At 35.7% G+C, this 19098-nt stretch overlaps 2 protein-coding genes across 3 annotated transcripts in view; one reads left to right on the top strand and one right to left on the bottom strand.

The window, feature by feature from the left end:
- LOC126811146 (bromodomain and WD repeat-containing protein 3) overlaps window positions 1–19098 on the bottom strand; it is a 274126-nt gene that overhangs the window by 9602 nt on the left and 245426 nt on the right. For both annotated transcript variants that reach the window (XM_050536628.2, XM_050536629.2), the window contains one exon: window positions 7109–7204. In XM_050536628.2, the coding sequence (XP_050392585.1) occupies window positions 7109–7204 (96 nt within the window). The remainder of the gene's footprint in view (window positions 1–7108; window positions 7205–19098) is intronic.
- The window catches only part of LOC126811212 (quinone oxidoreductase PIG3), a 166439-nt gene that overhangs the window by 45057 nt on the left and 102284 nt on the right, over window positions 1–19098 (top strand). The gene's annotated exons all lie outside the window — the stretch shown is intronic.

Here is a 19098-nt window from a genome sequence, read left to right as displayed (position 1 = left end):
GCGGCCATTTGGTCGGGCAGTTTCATTTCGATTTTCCTGAAATACGAATTCAACCTTCATTATGGCAGAATGGTGATGTATTTATAGGGTTTTTAAAATCGGAAAACAATTGTGACCTCTAGAGAATCTGCGAGCTAAAAATGCGATTTTTTGAACAATCAGGGCCATAATCCACGAAGTTAAGTTCAGGTATCTGCAATTATCAAAAGGAACAAAGATTTTAGTGTGTAATGGTGATATATTTAAACGATTTTTTAAATCGGATAAAAATTGCGACCTTTCTTGGGTCCACAAGCTAAAAATGTGATTTTCCGTACAATCAGGGGCCATAATTCAGGAAATTATGGTCCGATATGCGCGAATATTGAATGTAACCGAGATCTGTGGGTTATAAACATGCATTTCAAGTTTCATCAAAATCAGATGAGAATTGTGACCTCCAGAGGGTCCACGACCCTGATACACAATATTTTGACACTATTTGCGAACAAGGGACGGACATTTTGTCACTTTCGGTCCGATTTTTACGAAATTCAAACTCAACCGTCCTTAGGGTGTAACAGTGATATGTAACGTTTTTTAAATCGGATAAAAATTGTGACCTCTATGGGGTCCACAGGCTAAAAACGCGATTTTTCGTACAATCAGGGGCCATAATTCAGGAAGTTATGGTCCGATATGTGGGTTATAAACATGCATTCAAGTTTCATCAAAATCAGATGAAAATTGTGACCTCCAGAGGGTCCACAACTCTGATAAACAATATTTTGACACTTGGGAACGAGGGGCAGCCATTTTGTCAGTCAGTTTCGGTCTGATTTTTACGAAATTTAAACTCAACCATCCTTAGGATGTAACGGTGATATATTGTAACGTTTTTTAAGTTGGATACAAATTGTGACCTCTACGGGGTCCACACGCTAAAAACACGATTTTTCGTACAATCAGGGGCCATAATTCAGGAAGTTATGGTCCGATATGCGCAAATATCTAAAGGAACCGAGATCTGTGGGTTATAAACAAGCATTTCAAGTTTCATCAAAATCAGATGAAACTTGTGACCTCCAGAGGGTCCACAACTCTGATACACAATATTTTGACACTATTTGCGAACGAGGGGCGGCCATTTTGTCCATCAGTTTCAGTCCGATTTTTATGAAATTCCAACTTAGCCATCCTTAGGGTGTAACAGTGATAAACTGTAACGTTTTTTTAAATTGGATAAAAAAACACGATTTTTCTAACAATCAGGGGCCATAATTCAGGAAGCTATCGTCCGATATGTGCGAATATCGGAAGAAACCGAGATCTGTGGGTTATAAACATACATGTCAAGTTTAAACCAAATCGGATAAAAATTGTGACCTCTACAGTGTTCACAAGCTAAAAACGTGATTTTTCGTACAATCAGGGGCCATTATACATGAAGTTACAGTCCGATACATGCCAATATCGAAAGGAACCGAGATCTTAGGGTGATAAACCTATATTTCATGTTTCATTGAAATCGGATAAAAATTGTGACCTGTAGACTGTTCACAAACAATTGTGGACGGACGGATGGACAGGGGCGACGACAATATACGTCCACATGAAAATGTGGGCGTATAAAAACGTGATTTTTCGTACAATTAGGGGCCATAATTCAGGAAGTTATGTTTTGATATGCACGAATATCGAAAGGAACCAAGATCTTTGGGTTATAATCATTCATATCATGTTTAAACTAAATCGGATAAAAATTGTGACCTCTACAGTGTTCACAAGCTAAAAACGTGATTTTTCGTACAATCAGGGGCCATAATCCATGAAGTTACAGTCCGATACCTATATTTCAAGTTTCATTGAAATCGGATAAAAATTGTGACCTCTAGAGTGTTCACAAACAATTGTGGACGGACGGACGGACGGACGGACGGATAGGGGCGACAACAATATACATCCACATGAAAATGTGGGCGTCTAAAAATTGTGACCTCTATAGGGTCCACAACCTTGATATACCATATTTTTACGCTATTTGAGAACGAAGGGCGGCCATTTTGTCTGTCAGTTTTGGGCCGATTTTCACAAAATTCAAACTCAGACGTCCTTAGGGTCTAACGGTGATATAATAATATGTTTTTTTAAATCGGATAAAAATTATGACCTCTATGGGCTCCACAAGCTAAAATCGCGATTTTTCGTACAATAAGGGGCCATAATTGAGGAAGTTACTTTCCGCTATGCACGTTTCATCAAAATAGGATTAAAATTGTGACCTCTATAGGGTCCACAACCTTGATTTACCATATTTTTTACGCTATTTGAGAACGAAGGGCGGCCATTTTGTCTTTCAGTTTTGGGCCGATTTTCACGAAATTTGAACTCAGCCGTCCTTAGGGTGTAACGGTGATATAATAATACGTTTTTTTTAAATCGGATAAAAATTATGACCTCTATAGGGTCCACAAGCTAAAAACGTGATTTTTCGTACAATCAGGGGCCATAATTCAGGAAGTTACTGTCCGATATGCACGAATATCGAAAGGAACCACGAACTTTGGGTTATAAACTTACATTTCAAGTTTCAATAAAATTGGATAAAAATTGTGACCTCTATAGGGTCCACAACCTTGATATACCATATTTTTACGCTATTTGAGAACGAGGGACGGCCATTTTGTCTGTCAGTTTTAGGCCGATATTCACGAAATTCGAACTCAGCTTTAACAAGGGTTAAACGGTAATACAATAATACGTTTTTTTAAATCGGATAAAAATTATGACCTCTAATGGGTCCACAAGCTAAAAACATGATTTTTCGTACAATCAGGGGCCATAATTCAGGAAGTTACTGTCCGATATGTGCGAATATCGAAAGGTACCGAGATCTTTGGGTTATAAACTTACATTTCACGTTTCAACAAAATCGGATAAAAATTGTGACCTCTATTGGGTCCACAACCTTGATATATAATCCTTATAAGACATATAGAAATAGATTTCACTAAAAATAAAACACACTTATATGGATATACTACTTCTGAATTTATTAACATGCTACGTTTCGATACACATACAGATATCGTTTTCAAGCAAATAATGATAATCAACAATAAATGTGGTACAATATATAGGTAACAAGTGGAAACCATTTAACAGAATAATCAATACTATCATCAACAGAGCAAATCGGTGCAGAGGTAGTGTTCAGTAGCGGAACCACACTTAAAACTATGTTAAAAGCTGATGGTAGAATACTAAAACCAAAAGAGGACCCAAAGGGAGTCATATACAAAATAAATTGTGAGTGTAATGTGGCCTATGTGGGCGAAACATCCCGTCCAATTTCAATCAGAACTAAAGAGCATCAGACAGCAGTTAAAAAAACAAGAACAAAACAAATCAGCGCTAGCAGAACATATCCACCAAAACCCACAGCACCAAATCAAATGGGAAAGTACAGAAATACTAGCTAGAAACCTATCAACATGGAAAAGCAGAGTTCTTCGCGAGGCTTTGGAAATTCAAAAACATAAGCCAAAATTAAACAGAGACTCAGGACATTTCCTCCCAAATCTTTGGGTTGATTTATTTAATTCTTAATCAGTGTGTGTTAGTGATGAGAAGTGTCTGTGGTCATAAGTGTATGACCCCCCCCCCCCCCCCTTTATTTCATCTTGTAGTTAAGGTTTCACTTGTGATGATTGTTTCTATCTCTGACTTTCATCTCATCTTATAGTTATGGTTTCATATAGTTAATTAGCGTCTTGATGTTACGGTTTCATGTAGTCAATTATCCTCTAATCTCTTCCTTTTGTATTATTAGTAGTCAATTATCCTCTAATCTCTTCCTTTTGTATTATTAGTGTTATTCTTTCATCATGTTAATTTATATAACTTCTTTGATCTTGATAATGCGTTGTTGATAGTATTGATTATTCTGTTAAATGGTTTCCACTTGTTACCTATATATTGTACCACATTTATTGTTGATTATCATTATTTGCTTGAAAACGATATCTGTATGTGTATCGAAACGTAGCATGTTTAACCTTGATATACCATATTTTTAAGCTATTTGAGAACGAGGGGCAGCCATTTTGTCTGTCAGTTTTAGGCCGATTTTCACGAAATTCGAACTCAGCCGTCCTTAGGGTTTAACGGTTATATAATAATACGTTTTTTTAAATCGGATAAAAATTATGACCTCTATAGGGTCCACAAGCTAAAAACGCGATTTTTCGTACAACCAGGGGCCATAATTCAGGAAGTTACGTTCCGATATGCGCGAATATCGAAATGAACCGAGATCTTTGGGTTATAATCATACATTTCAAGTTTAAACTAAATCAGATAAAAATTGTGACCTCTACAGTGTTCACAAGCTAAAAACATGATTTTTCGTACAATCAGGGGCCATAATCCATGAAGTTACAGTCCGATACATGCCAATATTGAAAGGAACCGAGATCTTAGGGTGATAAACCTATATTTCAAGTTTCATTGAAATCGGATAAAAATTGTGACCTGTAGACTGTTCACAAACAATTGACCGACGGACGGACGGTTGGACAGGGGCGACAACAATATATGTCCACATGAAAATGTGGGCGTATAAAAACGAAACTAAATACTCAAATGCGGCTTATAAAAAAGGTTCTTGCTGTCGACCGTGACCACTTAGCTGTACAACGTTGTGGTGACTATAGTCGACAATGACCGGTTAAGGGTTAATCTCCTCATGAAATAAAATGATTAACTACAGAATAATTTTTTTTTTATAATTAGCGTAGCTTAAAAGAGTGATTTAAATTAAGAATTTGTTTTATAAATGCCATAACCAAGACTGTCGCTGTAGTCATATTCCTGTATCATTTTGATCAGAATATATTGGAGTAAGCCAACAATACACCCACAATAATAGACAAAAGGACAATATTGGTGTCAGCCATTATTACATATGTGACAGAACTGGCTAAACACATTCCAAATATCATTTTAACACAGATATCATTGCTACAGTAGATGTGTAATAACATTTGAAAAAGATAGGTTGCCAGGCAACGAAACATACGCCCACAGCAGCTATATTGTCCGGGCAGTCAACAAGAGTTGTCGCATATTTTTACTTTTTTCGGTAATGAAACATTTATAATACATTAAAATCTGATTAAGAGTAACAACTCATTAAGTAATTATCAGAAAACAATTAGAATTTGTTTGGTATTTATAAAGTTCGGCCCTATGCTAACGTTTAGTATACGAAACTTTTAACATCATGGATTTAGCTGTTCAAGTCACAAAGATTCATTGAAAATCAATATACTTGTTCGTCTCAAGACCTTAAACTCTGTGTATCAATCTGAAGTCAATCGGATGATAACTTTAGCCTCTAGAGCGTCACAAGATTTTTCAAAGTGATCAAGGGCCATTACTTTGGCAGTAATTATCCGAAATCGTTGAAAATCAATATGATTCTTCATCTCATGGCCTCAAACACTGTGTATAAATTTAAAGTCAATCAGATATTAACTTTAGCCTCTAGAGTGTCCACAAGATTTTTCAAAGTGATCAAGGGCCATAACTTTGGCAGTAATTATCGAAAATCGCTGAAAATCAATAGGCGTCTTCATCTCATGACCTTAAACATTGTGTATAAATTTAAAGTCAAATTTAAAGTCAATCGGATATTAACTATAGCCTATAGAGCCTCCACAAGATTTTTCAAAGTGATCAAGGGCCAAAACTCTGGCAAAAATTATCGGAAATCGCTGAAAATCAATAGGATTCTTTGTTTCATGACCTTAAACACTGTGTATCAATTTAAAGTCAATCGGATAATAACTTTAGCCTCTAGAGCGTCCACAAGATTTTTCAAAGTGATCAAGGGCCATAACTCTGGCAGTAATTATCGAAAATCGTTGAAAATCAATAGGATTCTTTGTTTCATGACCTTACACACTGTATTTATTTAAAGTCAATCGGATATTAACTTTGACCTCTAGAGCGTCCACAAGATTTTTTGAAGTGATCAAGGGCCATAACTCTGGCATTAATTATCGAAAATCACTGAAAATCAATAGGCTTCTTCGTCTCATGACCTTAAACACTGAGTATATATTTAAAGTCAATCGGATATTAACTTTAGCGGCCACAAAATTGTGGACGCCGCACTGAAGGACAGACGGACGGACGGGGGCGAAAACAATATACGACCACATTTCAATGTGGGCGTATAAAAAGGGAAGTGATGCCAAAAATGACAAATACAAGTTATCTATATAACTGACTGAAGTAATGAGTGGTAACCGACACACGTTCAAATTTCATTTCACTGATAATTCTGGTGAAGATGAAAAGGTGTTATATTTATCCATCTGAAGCGCTCACTGTTATTAGCTATTAATAAACACCAGTTAACTTTTTCACAAGGGTTGTTGCATATTTTTTCTCTTGACAGTAATAGAAGCATTTACAAGAAACTAAGAACTGATTAATAGTAACAACTCATGAAGGATTTATCAGAAATCATAAAGATTTGATTGGCTTCTAGTTCATACAGATGCTAACCCTTATTAATAGCTGAAATTTCAAGTCAATTGATAACTAGCCTCTTGGGTGTCCACAAGATTTTTTAAAGTGATCAAGGGCAATAATGCTGGCAGCAATTATCAGAAGTTGTGTATAAATATAAGTGCACCTGAAAGTTAACTTTATTATCTTGTTCATCCACAAGTTTTTTTCAAAGTAGACATGGACCATATCTTTGGAAGTAATTATTGGAAATTGTTGAAAATAACAACTGTGAATAAATTTCATGTCAATCAGATAAAAACTTTAGCATCCAGAGTGTCCTCAAGACTTTTCGAATGTGATCAAGGGCCATAAATCGGTCAGTAATTATCAGAATTGTTGATATATCGGAAATAGGCTTCTTTGTTGCATTACCTTAAATATTGTGTATAAATTTGAAGTTTATCCGACGGACAGGGATGTCGACAATATACGACCACATTCAATGTGAACACATCAAAACAGTACTTTAAAAGGTCTCCTTTATCTGCTGTTTTGTTATGGTATAAGTGCAAAATTACTGAACAAAACAGGGTGTGGGTATATTTACCAGATTTGTTTCTACATGGATTTTTTCTAATTCTGGTTGATCTAGTATCATCTGAGTTTTCATCTACATCATCGGAATCACTCCTTCTTCTACCACCTTTATATAGAAACATATATAAGATAATCTATTGTTGCTTCAAACCAAATTCCAAGAGAACAACAGCCTGTTCACAAGCTTTTCAGCAAAGGGGGAAGACTTGGGAATGGGTGGTCGTTGAATGCTGAATATATCATGACTCCAATGCTTCATACCAAATCTTAAAAGAATCTTTTACAAACTGTATCCTCCATCGCATTCACAAGGTCTTCGGCAAAGGGGGGTAAGGGTAGGGGGTGTTGGGTGATAACTCTGGAATTGAAAGCCGTGGAATTCTGAATATTGATAGTGTTGGTTCGTAATAGACGTGACAAGTAGCCTGTTTTTCCGCGAGACTCAATGTATTCGCGATCTTCTCCCTATCTAAAGCACAGGAGAATTTTTCTCACGGAAAATGGCCATATACCAATGTTATTTTTATGTTCACAAAGGGAGGAAGTAGGGAGGTAACTTCCTTTACTTCCGTTTCATAAATCCTCCTGAATTAGACCTGGAACTTCTTATTCTGGTAATAGGCTTGACAGCTTTTGATTCCAGTAATGTGACATCTTTTGCCAATTTTAATATAGTATTAATGATGAACAAGCCAACAGTAAGGCTATGTCCACCTCCGAAATCTCAAAATAAATAGATGGCACATATTAATTAATAGCACATCAAACTGATTATTAACTATACACTAAGTTTTATTACTCTCTATCAGATAAATCAAAGTTTTCTTATCCCAATATATCAACCAATGAAATTGCTTAGCTCTGCTTACCTTTAGCTCGAAATGTTAATCATTGAACTCAGTCAAGACATTCACCTAATGAACATCTACAACAAGTTTAAACATTCTACCTCAATTAAAAGCAGAGTTGTTATGTTCCAAAGTCTTGACCAATCAAATTGCTTATCGCTCCTTAGCCTAAGCAGAAAATTTTCATCATCGAACTTAGTCAAGTAAATGATATAATGAATCTATAGTTTCTTCACTCTCACTTAATTAAAACCAAAGTTATCGTGCAACAAAGCATCAACCAATCAGATAGCTTATCTCTGCTTATTGAAGCAGACAATGTTTATCATCGAACTCCATCAAGGTATTCACCTAATGAACGCCTACACCAAGTTTAAACTTTCTACCTCAATTAGAAGGAGAGTTATTGTGTTCCAATGTCTCGACCAATCAAATTGCTTATCGCTCTGCTTACCCTGAGCAGAAAATGCTCATTATTGAACTTAGTCAAGGTTTTGATGTGATAAAACTATACACATCAACCAATCAAATTGCTTATCTCTGCTTACCCTTAGCAGAAAATTCTTATCTTTGAACTCCATCAAGGCATTCACCTAATAAACACCTACGCCAAGTGTGAACATTCTAGCTCAATTACTGTAGAATAAGAGTTATTGTGTTCCAAAGTCTCAGTCAATCAAATTGCTTATCGCTCTGCTTACCCTGAGCAGAAAATGCTCATTGTTGAACTTAGTCATGGTATTGATGTAATAAACCTATACACCAAATTTCATCAATCTCACTTAATTAGAACTAAAGTTATTATGTCCTAAAGTATCAACCAATCAAATTGCTTATCTCTGCTTACCCTAAACAGAAAATGCTCATCTTCGAACTCCATCAAGGCATTGACCTAATAAACACCTACATCAAGTTGGAACATTCTAGCTCAATTAGAAGGAGAGTTATTGTGTTCTAAAGTCTTGGCCAATCAAATTGCTTATCAATGGGCTTACCATGAGAAGAAAATGCTCATTATCAAACTTAGTCATAGATTTAGCTGTTCTGAGTTATCAAAAATAAATGAAAATTAAAATACTTGTTTGATAAGACCTTGTATCGATCTATAGCCAATCAAATGATCACTTTGGCCTGTAGAGCATCCGCAAAATTTCACGAAGTAATCAAGGGCAATAACTCAGGCAGTAATTATCAGAAATCCTTAAACACTGTGTATAAATCAAAAGTCAATCGAATATTAACTTTAGCCTCAAGGGAATCCACAAGATATTTCAAAGTGATCAAGGGCAATAACTCTGGCAGTATGTATTGGAAATCGTTGAAAATCAATAGGCTTCTTCGTATCATGACCTTAAATATACATTCCAGCATGCAAACTGGGGGATTTGATGATATATTTGGACTAAAAACATATTCAAACTAATTAATTTGCTTCAAATCCTTCTTAAAACATTGTAATTGTCAGAGAATATCCCTGCTATAAAAAAAATGATCAAAAGAGGTCATGTTTGTTTCATGTGACTTAGCAGTCTTGGTACCTAGCAACGGGTGGGAAGCCGGAGGTCAATTCATTGCATATACAAGACAATGTTGTCGCTGACTATTTATTATATATATCTAAGCCCCATAAATTCTTGGATTATCCACTGTCCAAGTCTGACATGGTTTTTAACTCAGAAACTGTTGTACCAGCAAGTTTATCAACATATACATGAAGCTCTCACTAACACTGGGAGATTAGACAATCTTCACATGCTACCTTTGACGTTACTCGAGCAGACATCACTAATTGTCGGGTTGCCGGTTAGGGAAACCCTTACATTTTTGTCCTGTATGCATGCGCTCCATGGGTGTTTGTCAGGGAATCCAGTATTTTTCTAGTAAGATTGGATCTTTATCCTTTCCCGATAAAACTTTTTATAGGAAAGTATCTTGAAACGCTGTGGTAAATTTAAAGTCAATCATGGGAGATTAGATAAAGAGCTGGCAGTTCTCACTACAATAGTTAAAGATAGGTTGACAGGTAACGAAACATACGCCCACAGCAGCTAAATCGTCTGGGCAGTCAACATGAGTTGTCGCAAATTTTTACTTTTGTTGTTAATGAAACATTTATAATACACTAAAATCTGATTAAGAGTAACAACTCATTACGTAATTATCAGAAAATCATTAGAATTTGTTTGGCCCATGCCAACGTTGAGTATAAAAAATACTTAATATTATGGATTTAGCTGTTCAAGTTATCAAAGATAGGTTGCCAGGCAACGAAACATACGCCCACAGCAGCTAAATCAGTCGGTCAGTCAACAAGAGTTGTCACATATTTGTACTTTTTTCGGTAATGAACTAAAATCTGATTAAGAGTAACAACTCATTAAGTAATTATTAGAAATTCATTAGAATTTGTTTAGTTTTTATAAAATTTTGCCGAAACATTTAATATCATGGATTTAGTTGTTCAAGTTATCAAAATTCACTGAAAATTGATATACTTGTTCGTCTCAAGAAATTAAACTCTGTGTATCAATCCGAAGTCAATCTTTAGCCTCTAGAGTGTCACAAGATTTTTCAAAGTGATCAAGGGCCATAACTCTGGCAGTAATTATCGGAAATCGCTGAAATTCAATAGGCTTCTTCGTCTCATCACCTTAAACACTGTGTATGAATTTAAAGTCAATCAGATATTAACTGTAGTCTCTAGAGCGTCCACAAGATTTTTTGAAGTGATCAAAGGCCATAACTCTGGCAGTAATTATTGGAAATCGGAAAAAAAATCAATAGGCTTTTTCGTTTTATGACCTTTTAAAAGTCAATCGGATATTAACTTTAGCCTCTAGAGGGTGCACAAGCAATTGTGGATGCGGGTCGGGTGGACAGAATGGGGCCGAAGACAATATACAACCACATTTCACTGTGGCCGTATAAAAACTAGATAATGTAAAAGGAATTTGCTGAAAATTTCAGTCAAATTGATCTACTCTGAACCGAGAAATTAGTGATTGAATTTTGGGCCTGGCCTCGAACATCATTACTCAAGTCGGTATCATCAATCAGTAAATTTCAGTCTAGCGAAAAATTTGGTTTTGAATCTATAGTAACATACCAGATACCACGCTACAGTGTTTTCTATTCACAGGCATTACGATTTTTGATAATATGTAACAATAAAGAACTATTTCTCTCCCGAATAAAATCTCTTTATTTTAAATGCTCTGCCAAAGGTGGTACACAATTACGCATTTTAAAAGAAATTTCAAAACTTCCATTTCTTCAACATACCAAGTTTGACATTTCTTATAAGTATATAACCGACTACATACTGGATAATGATCCAATTTAAATTTTATTTTAGATTTTCTGTAGTTACCTAACCCTGTCTGAATTACCTCCCTTATTTTTTATGCCTTTATAAATACACTTACATGGTACGATTTCTTCAGCATACCTGTTTTGCATTTCTTGTATGGGGTATTCTATTAATAATATATTATAAATTGTACAATTACATAACTTAATAATGTGTCATTCCATGTCAACTGGACCAATGGTGGGAACATGACCCCCTCCAAAAAAATTATAAAAAATATATTTTATAGTATATGGCCTTAAACTAAGAAATCCAAAATTTTACCTCTCTTGGTTGGAAACTCGCTATGATATGGCCATTTGAAATTAGGGTACTAAAACAGATCATAAATTCAGTAATTTTTTTCAGGTTTTCAGATGCTTTAAACTCACAATTTTAATAGGAGTAGGACCCTCTAACTTTGTAATCTAAGACAACTTTTGGTGAAAATTATGAATTTAGCATCACACTCATTATCCAATGCATACTGTTCGCGCCACCAGGTGGCAAAATGTGGAACAAATGAACTATTCACTTTTATTTTCAGGATTTCCAAAGCCTCTGGCAAAATCACTATTGTATACATAAACTGCAAAACTGGCATACTTAATGTCAGTTTGTCTTATATCAATATACAAAAGATTCTAAGTCGATGGGATATATACTTTTCCAAATATTCAGTCTCTAAATTCAATGCACACTGAAAACGTACAAAATATACCCATTTTCACCTTCAATTTTGGCCATGTTGGACAGAGGTTAAAATTCTGAAAAAGTTTGAGAATGAAACTTCAATTACCCTACTATAACATACATTAAAGTCCATCTTGTGTATTTGATGGCTTATATTTTTAATTGGCACATGAAATCTGTGCAGTGATGAAGTTTTAATGGCTGTTATCCAAATTGTTGACTTTTCACGTTGATTTTAAAATAACTTCTAAATGCCCTATACCCCTCAAACGTGTCTGTTTATAGTACCTTATTGCCTTGATCACGAATATGTAATGGTTTTGCATCTACTTTATAATAGGTATAAAAACTCCATCACCGCACAGATCTCAAGTGTGAATTAAAAATATAAGACCCCAAATACACAAGATAGACTTTAATGTGTGTTATAATAGGGTAAATGAAGTTTCATTTTCAACCAGTTTCAAAATTTTAACCTCTGTCCCACATGGCCAAAATTGAGGGAGAAAATGGGTAAATTTTGTCAATTTTCCGTGTGAATGAATTTTGAGGTTGAATATTTTGAAAAGTATATATTCAATCGACTCAGAATCTTTTGTAAATTGATAAAATACCAACTGACATTAACTATGTCAATTTTGGAGGTTATGTATACAACAGTGACTTTGCCCATTTTAGTTAAAAAATAAGCTCATTGACATTAAGTATGCCAATTTATCTGGATTATCGCCCTTATTATTGTGATTTTTTATCACCTTCTAAGATATGACGTCATTCCCAAAATAACATCGCCACTGAGTTAGCAAACGGCTGTCTCTCGAGACAGTCTACATTTCCTATTTGCTTCTTTGTATTCATTTTTGTTTTTGTGACGGATGGAATATGTGCCCTATATGTATTGAATACTGAAAAGTTTCTTTATTGATTTTAGAGCATTTAGGTTTACTCTACTTTTTTTTATACATTTCACCGATGTGGTTACTTGTATAGATGAATTTTATTACATATGCTTACATTCGTATTTCGTGTAAGTGTAGCATCTCTCAATACAGAAGTGAGCACAGATTCCCGTATCACAGCAAATACACATCGCAATGATAATGGTGATAATGATGGCTTCCAGCTTCCACTCTATGCCCAGAAGCAGAAAAAACGTAACGACAGTAAGAGACGTCAGATAATTACCGGTAAATGTACCTCTCCTAGTCGGAGCAGTTTTAAGGGAGCACCAGAACCTGTGCGAGAATTATTTATCTACCGAGTTGATAATACCACAACTGAAAACCAGATATCACAACATGTGACAAATCATGATTTTACAGTAAAAGGTGTCTCATGTATTTCAAACCCAGAAGCCAAATTCAAATCCTTTAAATTATCTGTGCCAATATCAGAGTTCAAAAGATTATTTGATGACTCTTTATGGCCGAATGGCGTCAGAATAAGAAAGTATGTCCCTCCACGCCAGGAAAAACCAACCTAGAATCTCTCAATGCCCCTGTCAATGCATCATATAACTCACACGGCCATGGAATTGGTAGGTTTGAATACATAAAATACCTTAGTGATAACCATGATATCGTGTTAATCAAAGAACACTGGCTGTTTCAAAGGGAACTCATACAATTCGAACATAAAATTAATAATGTTAGTGTGCATGGCACCTCTGGAATGGAGTGTGACACGTTTCTTCTCGGAAGACCGTATGGAGGATGTGCAATACTTTGGAAAAACTCTCTTGTTTGTAGTATAAGCCCTGCGGCATTCCAATCCAAACGGATATGTGCTGTCATTGTATCTTTAAAAAACATTGAATTTTTAATATGTAGTGTTTATATGCCCTGTGACGGGGAACATACAGTTGAATTTGAAAATACACTTAATGAAATCAGTCAACTAAGCTGTGAAACGAATACTGAACATCTCATTCTCGGTGGTGATTTCAATACTGATTTTTCAAGACTTAATTCGTCTAATACTAGACTTTTGAGTGATTTTATAGACAACAATATGCTTGTCAATATGACTATACGCAATAACAATCGTTCGCCTACACATACGAAAGCAAAATTACAGGTAATAGGTCAATAATTGATCATTTCTTTGTATCACAGAACTTAACTGATTATATCTCTGATGTGAACTGTCTACACGACGGCGATAACCTCTCGGATCATAGCCCAATCAGATTGTCGTTAGATATTTTTTGTGATGACCATGCTCCTCATACAAAAACCATTAAACCTGACATGGTAAACTGGTATGCAGCTACCAATGAGAACATTCTAAATTATCAAAATGAATTAAATCAAATGTTAACTAATATTGATGTGCCAACTGAGTCGATTACATGTTCTAATTTTAAGTGCAAAGTGCACTCTTATTCTCTTGAGAAATATTTTGATCAACTTATCATATTTAGCACTAAGGCTGCAAAGTTAACTATCCCTAAGAGAGGTAAATGTCCTAACAAGTATAGTAAAACCCCCATTCCAGGCTGGAATGATCACGTATTCGATGCACGACAGACTGCTATTTTCTGGCACAATGTCTGGAAGGACAATAATCGCCCCAGGTCTGGTCATATAGCAGAAACTCGATCTCGAACAAGGTCGAAATATCACCTTATTCTGAAGCAGGTTAAACAGAATAAAAATATGATATCCTCCAACAAACTGGCCAATTCTCTAGTGACCAATAACACAAGGGATTTCTGGGGTGAGGTTAAACGTATTAAAGGTTGTTCCAAATCTATGTCTAATAATATTGATGGTGTTATTGGAGATGAGGAAATTTCTGAAATGTTCGCCACTAAGTATAATAAGCTGTATAACAGTGTTGGGTACAACATGGATGATATGATCAGACTGCAGAACAAACTTGATGCCTCCATTTCGAGCTCTTCTCACACATGCTCTTGCACCGACTCTCATAAGATCTTGGTTGATGAGGTCATCCTTGCCATAAAGCATCTAAAGGTCGGAAAAAATGACGGTAGCTATGGACACTCGGCTGACCATATTATCCATGCCCCTCATAGTTTTCATGTACATTTATCGTTAGTTTTGACAGCCCTCCTTTGTCATGGATACTGCCCATCATCACTTGCCTCATCTACAATAATATCTATTCCAAAAAATAGAAAAAAGTCATTGAATAATTCTGATAACTACCGAGGAATTGCACTCAGTAGCATTATAGGGAAAATTTTAGACTGGATTATACTACATAGAAGCAAGAATGTTTTCGTCTCCTCCGACTTACAATATGGCTTCAAACCTAAGCATTCTACTATACATTGTTCATTTGTTTTAAATGAGGTTATAAGGTATTATCACAATAAGAAATCAGATGTTTTTGTCTGTTATTTGGACGCAAGTCGGGCCTTTGACCGTTTAAATTTTATCAAGCTCTTTAAGTTACTTGTCAAAAGAGGTATATGCCCGTTAATTGCTCGCTTATTGTTAAATTTATATACCACTCAAAATGTTCAAATCCGTTGGGCTCAATGTACAACACAGCCTTTTTGTGTCTTAAATGGTATGAAGCATGGTGGAGTTCTTTCCCCAATTTTATTTAGTATATATTTTGATGAATTGTTGTCTCGATTAAGAAACAGCAAATTTGGTTGTCATGTCGGTCACGTTTATACTGGAGCTCTGGCTTATGCAGATGATGTGACGCTTGTTACGCCATCTCGTCATGCCCTGACAAAACTCTTGCAAATAGCCAATGATTATGCTCAAGAGTATGATGTAAACTTCAACCCAGAAAAGAGTAAACTTGTTTTTCTGAATCACGATAGAACCAGGAATGACGATATAAATATTGACAGAATATTGTTCAATGGAAAATATATAGAATTAGTCAAATCTGAAATTCACCTAGGTAATTTACTTGTATCACGATACAAAAGAATCTCAAGTCAATAGATGTATCAATAATTTTTTATCACGGGTCAATATAACTTTAAGTGAATTTCGATATGCCTACTCTTCTCTTAAATATAAATTGTTCAAAACTTATTGCATGCCTCTGTATGGATCCCAATTGTTAGACTATTCGCATAAGTCAATTGGTAAGCTGTATTGTTCATGTAGAAAGTGCATTCGACGATTATGGAATTTACCTCAACATGCCCACAGTAACTTATTAAATCTGATATGTTCGGATTATCCTATAAAAGTTCAGTTATTGAAACGTTTTGTTAAATTTATTCACACAGTACTTTGTAGCAAGAATCAGGCTACTTTTATATGTGGTCAGTTAGCTTTAAATGGTAGTTTGTCGTCTGCATGTAATAACTTGAATTTAATTTCATATAGATATAATATCAATAAGTACGACATAGGTAAATTGTGTGTCCAAACTATACTACAGAAACTAACATCAATCGATAATGTTGATGATGTTACTATGCAAACTGTAAGTGCAATAAATGATATGATTTTATCAAGGGATCAAACGTTTTGTAAAACGGATAAAAACAATTTAAATGAAATTATTCATCACTTGTCCACACATTAGACATTTAACTATGAGAATGTATATTTTTTGTATATTTATTACTTTTCTCATAGTTTTGTAAGTATTTGTGTATTGTGTACTCAATTTAGTACGAAATAAATATATTATTATTATAGCAGATCATGACTCATGCTGGCATTGCACAATGGCTTCTTTGGGTTGTATTCCTGATTGTTTTCAAATTTGAGTGAAGTCTGTGTCACTACAGACCCAGGACTGTACAGGACAGTGGACGCCTACGGCTAGCCCCCGGATCCATTCACTTTTTTTCTTTTGAATTGTTTGTCTGTGTTTTCCTGAGTATGATGTCTTGTCCGTGTATTTGTTTTTGTGTAAATTTTGTGTGGTGCAGTCCCCTGCACTTACTATCGAGAGTTGACTATGGTCTAGTTAATTAATGTCTAATTTATAATTTAGGTAACATATCATGCCTAGAAAGACCTGCAATTCAGGGGCGGATCCAGAGGGGGGTGGGGGGTCGAAATCAACCCCCCTGCTCAGCTACATAATTTTTTTTGTAAATCAAAACTTTTTATTAGAATAGTTTCTCGGCCATGTGCTTTATCCCTTATCGTCAGATGTGGGACAGGATGGGCACTCAAAGCACGAGATAATGATATAGACATTATGTGATATCACAATGAAATTGAATCTCAATGTCATTGCATTAATTCATAATAAAAATTGACGTCAAACGTGATGTTGAATGTCTCTGTTTAAAAAGCTCAATGTGTATGTATATACGGCAAAATGACGATAGAGACCATGCGGGAGGGAGGGAGGGGGGGATACATTGTCTCAGGGACCTGGCAAACCCCCTCCTGCAAAAATTCCTGGATCCGCCCCTGCAATTGGCAGATTTAGCTCTTGCATAAAGTATGCTTTACTTTAGCCCATATAGTGTCCACAAGTAATTGTGGACGCCAGACTGCCGGAGAGAGGTGACGATAACATACAACCATATTTCAATGTGGGAGTATAAAAGTGAATCATTTTGACTTAGTCAAAATTAATTCGGTCAAACCGTCTATAACTGGTTTGTGTTACCAGTTTCTATTTATTGGAAGTTGTGGACGCCAGACCGCCGGAGAGAGGTGACGATAACATACAACCATATTTCAATGTGGGAGTATAAAAGTGAATCATTTTGACTTAGTCAAAATTAATTCGGTCAAACCGTCTATAACTGGTTTGTGTTACCAGTTTCTATTTATTGGAAGTTTCTCACATGGAAAAGTGGGTGTATAAATACACTATCCTGCAAACAGGGGCGTAAATGTGGGGGGGGTGAGGGGGGGTGTACCACCCCCCCAGGAAGAAAAATAGTCGGTCGCAAAATCAGTGCAGTCGGTCGCAAAATAAGAGCAGTCGCTATCAAAATAAGTGCTAACTGCCTACGTCACGCTACTCACAAAAAACTTTAGAATAAAATAACCTTATCAACTTATCATGTTTGAAAAAATGTTGTGTTTTACTCTTATTCTGTTGTGAGTATGTTGGTCTAAGAACAAAATTTCCCCAGAGAGGAAAATAGTCGTTCTCAAAATAAGTGCAGTCATTTCAGTTGGTCTCAAAATTATGCATCGGCGACTTAATGAATTAATGCGGTAAACAAACAATGCCAGAATAGATCCCAAATACTAAGTATTTGCGTGAATCCGTGAGCCTAAATTGCATAAATCACACAAAACTATAGTATGAAATAACCATGTCTGCTTGTCATGTTTGAACAAATGTTTGTCACTCTTATTCTGTTGTGAGTATGTTCTTCTATGAAATGTTTTTCCCCATGGCAAAAAAATAGTCGGTCTCAAAAAAAGTACTCACCGCAGTCGTTCTCAGTCTAAATGAATTAATGAGGTAAACAGACAATCACAAAACAGGCCAAATTGACAGATAGGCCACAAGATTCTGTCCCATTTCTTATCCTCTCGTTAACGAGAATTTGGTTCTATTTGCCATGACATTGACTAACATTTTCAGGCCCAGTTCCGAAAAATTAAAAGCTCGGTTACATATCTAAAATTTGTTCGCGCCTGCGGCGCTCGATTCCGCTATAATATCATTCTTCTATTCCTTTGTTGTCTGATACCCTCTCAGCACTATCATATTCACGGTTATAGTGAGCTGCCCAGTTATACTGGTGTGTGGGTCGTGGGGCGTTAGACTATACAAATGTTATGTCAACTCTTGCAAAACAGGCGGAATTCACAGGGGCAATCTCGAGATTCTGTCCAATTGACTCACATTTCTGGTCCTCTTATCCACAAGACTTTCTCCCAGCAATGACCTCAAATGCTAGGATATTGACTCAATTTTTCAAAATTTTCTAAGGTTGCTCAGTGTTAAATCGACACAATCATCATATATGACATAAACTTTATATCAACTTAAATAAAACTGCTTTCCGGCGAAACAATGGTTGGCGAACAACTATATAATTATACAATACTATCTATGTTCTACTGGGACGCTTAATGTTATAGCCAGTATTTTGTTGACATTCATTGTGGGGTGGTATTCTGGGTGGCTCCCTAGATTTGGAACCGCCCCCACCCCACCCCCAGCTTCTAGATCCGCTAC

Source organism: Patella vulgata, chromosome 2 (assembly GCF_932274485.2).
Source record: "Patella vulgata chromosome 2, xgPatVulg1.2, whole genome shotgun sequence".
In the NCBI taxonomy this organism is placed as follows: domain Eukaryota; kingdom Metazoa; phylum Mollusca; class Gastropoda; family Patellidae; genus Patella; species Patella vulgata.
The sequence above is the reverse complement of the archived record's forward strand: the minus strand, read 5'-3'. Positions and strand labels throughout refer to the sequence as shown.